The following is a 7,609-nucleotide window of genomic DNA, read 5'->3' on the forward strand; positions in this document are numbered from 1 at the left end:
TTCTAAAGAATAGGAAGCCAAGAAGATGTGCACATGCATTCATAATGATGATCGGTAAACATGGAACACACTCGTCTTTATGAAAACACTACTAGAATTTTTAGGAACTTTTAGCTTAACAAAAAATTTCCTGTGTGCAAGAACATTTGCGTATGAACATGATATGCCATGCATGATTTTTTTTTTCAAAAGAAAGAATAACTCAATAATATGCCGAAATGCATTACAAGTATAATCAAGCAAAATTATTTTTTAAGTACCTTAGGCCTCTAATATTTTCAGGATGTTAGTCGACATTTGGTAATGTACTCTTATTATGGGGTCAAAGACAACGCACACAAAACTCACATGCCACGCTTACGCCGCGACGCACGCCAGGCACACATAAGTATTTCCAGCTAAGAAAGTATAATCAAGATAGGCGAAATAATACTTTCTACGGGGTATCAGACAATTGTGGCACAGATTGATGAATGAGAGTAGTGCTCCAAGCGCGCAAAGGCTCACCTTGAGACACATTTGTATTTTGAGCATTGCAAAATAATGTTACACAACAAACTAAAACATAGGTTCAAAAGTAAACCATATTAGACCTATCTGTATGCAACTGCAGGTCCAAGTATTTGGATTATTTCTGAAAGCTTTGGTGGTTTCCATTCATAATACTCAGCAATCAGAACTCAGCAGGATGTTGTCAGTACCTGGCAGAAATTTTCCCAAGATGAATACTACTAACAACCTCTCAAGTCTCAAGGCATGGTTTGGAGGATTCTAAACATCACTGCTTTACAACACAGCTAAATGAACCAGAGTAACCAAAAGCCTATATTTCTGCTTTACAATACAAAAATGATCAAACTCCTGGATCAACGTGGATTTTTTTTTCTTCCCAGACACTAACCTATGTTAAACTGTTGAAACTTGGCCACAGTCCTACACTTCAGATATTGATATTAATTGAATGATCTTCTGTTATTGACCAATGATATCCTTCCATGTTTTTCAACAAAAACCATACCAGCTGGGTGCTGGAATAAACTACAACTCAGACAAATCATCAATCATCTCTCGTCCTCCCACCCCGGAATGTTTGCGGTGGCCTCATTGACCATCTTCACAAGGGTGACCTGAAAAAGAAATTCAGATTAAAATACAAACATAGGATGCGCTCGTCAGTAAAATCCCAATGTTACCCTAAATGCTAAATTGTAAACTTGCCGTTTAGCCATTATTCGGGCTAAATGGACACTTAAATCGGCAAAACAACCATTTAAACATGAAATGTTCAATTAAATGGAAATGGCGTACCACCAAGTAGCGTTTAGACGGTGTGTAAACGGGCTAAACAACCGTTTAGGCGAACAGTGGTAAATCCTGATTTTCAATTATACGATTCAAACACACTAAGGCCCTGTTTGGTTGGGCTGTGGCTTTTGGAAAAGCTGCAGTGAGCTGTGGGATATGGAAAAGCAACTGTGGAAAAGCAGCTGTGATAAAACCAGAAGGTCGTTTGGTTAGAGCAGCTGTGAAATTGTAAAAAGGGCGTACCCAATGCAGAGAGCTCCCGCTCTGTGCGGGATCTGGGGAAGGGTGTTAGTGGCAAGCCTTCTGTGTAAGAAATACCTGTAATACCCCTGAAGGCCTAGAGATCTGTTTATATGCAAATTGCTCGTAACAAAATAATATATTCACTAATTCACACATAAATGACTATTTTAGAAAGAAAAAAAAATTCTAAGTTTTTCATCTATCAAAGTGATATGGTTCATGTAATTTCACTAAAAAAACAGGCAATATGTATACTCTCCCTTCTCCACCATCTACTTCCTTTTGCACTAGAAAATCTAATCGCCGTTGTGATTTCCACCATCTATTTTTACAGTTGTTTTTTCTATCCAAATAATTTCTAGATATCCTAAAAGCAGCAAGGGACTCGGGCATCACGTGCAGCATCTCGCCATCCCTATACTCGTTGGCAGATGGAGCACATGGCGTTCTCCTTGGCGGCCCTGCTGGAGAACGCGATGGCCCAGCCATGGACGGCGAGGGGTTCCTCTGCTCCACGCGACGAGCTGCCGCCGCAACTGTCGGATCTAGGCAGCTGCCGGCCTGCGGGCTACAGCAGCCCTGCAACGCGGGCTGGACTGGGGCTCGCCGAACTGATGCCTTTCGTCTCGTCAACTCCTTCAACGTCCAGTTCTTCTTCCTCTCGAGACACCGGCCGGCGGGGATGAGCTGCGCGCCGCCAGGGATGGCCTGCGCGCCCGACGGGGCTGCAGGGAGGCATGGGGGCGCCGCCTGGCTGCGGAGCTGAGGCGGGGGCGCCCCCAAAGCGGCGGAACAGGGCGCCAGCGAGGTCCAGGGCGTGCAGGTGGCGGCGTAGCGGGGCACCGACGAGGTCCCTAGGCGGCACAGACAGGAGGGTCACGAGAAGAAGGCATCACGCACGGGAAAGAACGGGAAAAGAACGAACTGGTATCTTCATAATGAGTGGCAGGTGGGTAATTTTTTTCCTCAAAAGCAGCTGAAAGCAGGATGAGAGATGCTTTTGGATTTGTACTAGAGTGAAAGCTGCTTTTGGGCAAAAGTAGTTGTGGCTTTTGGGTCCTTTGGTTGGCTTTTGGCTTTTGGCTTTTGCAAAAGCAGGTTCAAAAGCCCAACCAAACAGGGCCTACGGCTAAGTATGAAACAATTATAGGATTGAATTGAAACTGTTCAACATAAATCCCGTAAGTTCACCCTAGCATTTGCAATAAACTTGTGATGCCATTTGCTTCCTCAAGTGTCCACTCCATTGCTGCATGGATTGCCAGCAAAAATGGCAGCAGCTCTGGATGATTAAAAACAATAACATTTCAACAGTGTATTGGCCCAGTTGGATAATACTAGTCTAGAAAAGAATAACAAGGCAAATTTAAGAGGTATATATTTAACATATGCACAACTGGGTTGACCTGCTCTTTCAGAATTTTTAATATGTTGCAATAATCAACAATTGAAGATTTGGCAAGCAAAGCAATTCTACAAAGGTTATGCCGAGGCACTCCCCTCATCCTTCAAAACATTCACCAAGAATCTAATGTACGAAAAGAGGAGTATGACAATTTTTCCCTTTTGTAAGGCAGAAAAACAGTATGCACCTACTTTCAAACTTATTGGGATTTCAGTCTGGTTCTTAACATGTCTGGTCAGATGCATCACAATTGTACTAGACTTATGGGTTTTAAGGCGGCAAGGCGAGACATGGCGAACCACTCATTCTAATCGACTAGGCGACGCCTAGGCAACCATAAGGCGAGGCAAGGCAACACCTTACCATTCTAAAAATTAGGAAAATAGCAGCAGGGAATAGGCAAGAAAAAGAGAAAAAAAGGAAAAAAAACAGAAAAGGACAAATATAAAGAGAAGTGCTCGGCCCAGCCCACTAGGCAGCCCACGAGTGCCCTCTTGTACTTATCCCTTCTCAGGTCACCTCACACGCCGCCTGGGAACTCTCTGCTTCTCCTTCACGCTGCCTGGGAGCTCTCTGCTTCTCCTTCACGCAGGCGCAGCGCCGCGGCATCTCCTCCCTCATGGCTCACACAGGTGCAGCGCCACCCTCCCTCCCTCACGCTGCTCTTGGCTGCACGTGCTCAGCCTGCCCTCCGCTCCTTCCCTACCTCTTGCTGCTGCTCCCTCAGATCCCCCATCTCGATCAACCACTGCATCCGTCGCAGATGACCCAGGCGGCATCGGATTTGGTGGGGATGAGCGAGGAGGCAGCTGCATGGCCTTTCCCTATCGTTTTCCTTCCAGTCTCCATGGATATCTCGCTACTTTTGGCTAGGCGTCGGGGATGCCTTACTCCCTGCGAGCGCCTTGTCGCCTAGGACGACACCTTAAAAACACTGATTAGAATAAGAGCACACATGTTGCCCTTTCTGACCAAAATATAAAGCATAGTAATCATCCTAAAGCTTTTGGTGCTGAACTCATATTACAATAGCATGATTGCATGATTATATACTGATGATTGAAAATGTATATCATTGAGGATCAATCAGTTGTAGATACCAATATGATCACAAAGCCTAAGCTAACAAACGATAGTTTTCTAATATTCATAACAAAATAAGGTTAGAACATCAGGTGATAACAAAATTATCACAAATGATCTTAGATATAAATTATAAATTATGTGATTCTGGTTCATTCAAATTCTACAAAGCAATATCTATGAAAACAGACCTTTCTCACGCTTAGTAAAAATGAACTCAAATACAAGGGTGCAAACAATAGGAGGCAACGTAAATTTCATGAGATAGATGGATCACCTAGCCTAAACGTGACCAACAGTTTACAATGAATCTCCAACAATATATAGAACATGCGCCATACAGGAATAAGACCACTAAGGACAAATATCAATATTCTACATTTGTCACTTTTTTGCAACACACTTGATGGAGCACGTTTTTTTTTTTTTGGGGGGGGGGGGGGGGGGGGGGGGGGGTGTGTTAAGCAAGGACAAATTAATGTGCCCTAGTGCAACAACAACAAAGCCTGTCAGACCCAAACTAGTTGGGGTAGGCTAGAGTTGAAACCCACCAAGAGCCCCTAGTGCAACACCTGAGACAAATTTTTATATATTCAACAAGCAGTTCAGAATATAAACATAAAAAAGCCAATCATCTATAGAAGCAAAAGAGCAACATGCATCCCCAACATTACAAATATTATGCACATACCACACTTTCAGGAACTCCTGGAGGGGGCAGTGAAAGATTTCTTGGTGGTGGTGATTGAAGGTAAGATCTTTTGTCAAAACGCCATTCACCGATTTTCCCATAAGTTAGCTGACCCTGAGTTAGCACAAAAAATAGCATAAGCATATCATCTTTCTCTGATGTACATCGATATATTTTACAGAGCAATAGAAAGCATCAGCATGGTTGAATATTTAATAGATGCTTAAGGTTGAAGTACTATCACCTTCATTGAATAATCGCATCCATACGTATAATGGATGATGAATGTGTTGTCCGTTTTCAGGTCCCAAGGAGGCTGCAATCATCATCAAGCACATCTTAAGTGAAATAAACTGCCATCACCCCACTATGAGATGATCTATCTGTATCTAGTGACAAGACTTCTCAGCACCTGAATCATAAAATCTTTACGGAGACTATGGCGCACACCGTGCAGTGCACTAGCAACAGCATATGCATACCTGCAAATATGAAAGGGAAAGAGAAATTAATAGGAATCACATGTTGAAGAGAATAAATAAAAGCAGAGAAGAATTTTATACTGACATTTCCAAGACCCATCCGAATGCTTTGTCTGTCTCCTGATCCTCTTTCATTTTTAATGAAACATTCATCCAGGTTGGAGCAATCTTCTCAAGTTGAGCCTAAAGATGTTTGTGAAGGCATCCATAATAGGTTAGTCAAGATTGACATGACAGGAAAACAGATTGGATCATCATTGATCGATTTCATTGAAACAAAATCAGTATCTACATGTGCAGAACAAATAAAATAATAGAAACCAAGAAGAACAATGTCATGGGCACATATGCTATTTTGGCAACCACCATAACTAGATCAATGTTCTATTGATAATTAGATACCTTCTTGATTATAACTGGAGAGTTGCCAATAGGATCAATATTTGAAACAGGCCCTTTTTCTTCTGGAAAAATCTTCCTCAATATCTTCTCATTATCAGTTGGTTTGATGTAGAAAAATGGAAATGCCGCTGGTTCATCACCATGCGCTAAGTTTGGCAAAGGCTTCACAAAGACATGATCTGGCTCTGCCATTAGTATATACCTGCAAATATTTCCATTATGAGAACATACAAATCCTTCAACCATAATGAGAAAAAAAGGAAATATACTTACTCTTCTACGATCTTTGCTTTCTGGAGCCACTGGACAAACGCCCAAGGCCTATTTAAGACAATATATCCCTGGATAAATCATCGTATCAGCAAGAGCACAAGGTGGTATCATCATAAACTGAAAACAAACACCACAAAAGGAACAACCAAAACCTCACCTTATCCTTGCCTTCAGGAAGGGGGTCAACCACCATGGTGGGTATCTCATCCATCAATCCATCAGGCTTCCCTGAGTGAAGGATCCTAGTGAAGCCACCCATGTCGGAACCAGGTCGGTCCCTCATTTCCTTGTACCAGTAGTGCATTATCCGCGACTGCCACTGACTGTACAGTGCGTCCGTCGCCGTAAGCGCGACGTGGAACCGCTTCGCGGGGTCCGAACCAGAGCCCGTTGAGTCGCGATCCTCGCCGCCGCCGAGGAACTTGCGCGGCCCATCCCGTCCCCGGCCGTGCATCGTCAGGAGGTTGTAGGTCACAAAGAAGCATCCTAAAGAGATGAGGACGAGCAACCAGGGGGAGACCTTGCCCGCATTCTTCCTCCCGCTCATCCTTGACGCCCCAACCCGCAACCAGGGGCGCCGCTACTCCTCTCGAGCTGTGTGCGGCAGCGCCAGCGGGTAACCAATCGCGGGAGTCACCGGGAGCCTGCCGGGAGATAGCGCTGAGTGAGTCGCTAGTCGGATCTGAGATTGGGATCGCCTCCAGCTAGTGAAACTGACGGATCGGGCGAAGGAATATGGCAGGGAGGTAAGGGGAAGGCGAGGGAAACTAACAACAACGAGGCAGGCGGTGGCCGGAGAGACCCAAGTGCTCGCCGGCAGTCGCCTCCGCCGCGGTGATTGCGTGGTGCGGCAGGATGAGGAAAAGGAGGAACTCGTTACAGAGGAAGAGTGACAAAGGGGCCGAAGGGCACAAGGCAAAGGGGTTTCATACTCCCTCTGTCAAAAATATAATAAATAAATAAATATCGCTTACAATCAATCTTAACTTAAAAAAATAGTCCAAACTCAAAAAAAAACTTAAAAAATAGTCTCTCGGGCCATAATAAATCTCTCACTTCAATAAATTAATCATTCTTAAACTTAACCAAATATAAAAAAATACTTATGCTTATGATATCAAAGTGTTATATTTGCACTTATTACTGTGATGGGACGGAGGGAGTAAAATATACTAGTGGTCTCTAAACTTGTGTCGAGACATCACATAAGTCTCAAATTTATTTTATTTATTTTTAAGTACAATAACTTGTAACAAGTGTCATTACTGGTCAAACGGGTACAAATTCCTGTCCACTATCCTAGTTGGTGTACCAACAAGGATTCATATTGGATCTAGCGCTTTTAGTTCGCAGAGGCACGTGCCTCGACGTTTCCTCCTTTCTACTTCCCTCTCTATCATTATACTTTTCTCGCACAGTGGAAACGAGTTGATCGTTGGGGATGTAGCTGATTGGTGGCCAACGATGTCCTATTGCGAAAAAAAGGTTAACGGAGGTGAGAGAAACTGTGGAGGTGGCCACAACGGTCAACGATGGCCTCGAGACTGCGGCATAAGAAATATCCACCGCCTGAGTATGGTGAGTTCATCAAGCACTAGCTTTTGTACTCAAGTTTGATGGAGCAATACTTTGCTTTGTCGATTTGGGCTTAGATTGTAGGAAGGTTTGATTTTTGTGGCCTAGAATTAGGAAGCTTGGGATGCAACAAGAAGGAATTGGGGATTT

The 7,609-nt window shown here is 43.7% G+C and overlaps 1 protein-coding gene across 2 annotated transcripts; it reads right to left on the reverse strand.

Annotated features, from left to right (window-relative positions):
• Window positions 1-483: 483 nt before the first annotated feature.
• LOC136517312 (hydroxyproline O-arabinosyltransferase NOD3-like) lies at window positions 484-6,803 on the reverse strand. Of its 2 annotated transcripts, XM_066510863.1 has the most exons (9): window positions 6,657-6,803; window positions 6,042-6,528; window positions 5,885-5,952; window positions 5,612-5,813; window positions 5,295-5,392; window positions 5,140-5,209; window positions 4,972-5,043; window positions 4,728-4,841; window positions 484-1,127 (listed from the first exon to the last, which is right to left on the reverse strand). In XM_066510863.1, the coding sequence occupies exons 2-9, from the start codon at window positions 6,429-6,431 to the stop codon at window positions 1,062-1,064; spliced, it is 1,080 nt and encodes a 359-aa protein (XP_066366960.1). In that variant the 5' UTR covers window positions 6,432-6,528; window positions 6,657-6,803; the 3' UTR covers window positions 484-1,061. The 2 variants fall into 2 exon arrangements, with proteins under 2 accessions (XP_066366960.1, XP_066366959.1); XM_066510862.1 differs by having other exon boundaries at window positions 6,042-6,792.
• Window positions 6,804-7,609: the final 806 nt, after the last annotated feature.

Source organism: Miscanthus floridulus, chromosome 17, assembly GCF_019320115.1.
Source record: "Miscanthus floridulus cultivar M001 chromosome 17, ASM1932011v1, whole genome shotgun sequence".
NCBI classification, from domain to species: domain Eukaryota; kingdom Viridiplantae; phylum Streptophyta; class Magnoliopsida; order Poales; family Poaceae; genus Miscanthus; species Miscanthus floridulus.

Coding starts and splice junctions, on each gene's coding strand:
- LOC136517312 (XM_066510863.1), bottom strand. CDS start 6,431: ATGAGCGGGAGGAAGAATGCGGGCAAGGTCTCCCCCTGGTTGCTCGTC. Junction 5,953..6,041: donor TTCCTGAAGGCAAGGATAAG/GTGAGGTTTTGG, acceptor TGATTTATCCAG/GGATATATTGTCTTAAATAG. Junction 5,044..5,139: donor GTAAAGATTTTATGATTCAG/GTGCTGAGAAGT, acceptor TGATGATTGCAG/CCTCCTTGGGACCTGAAAAC.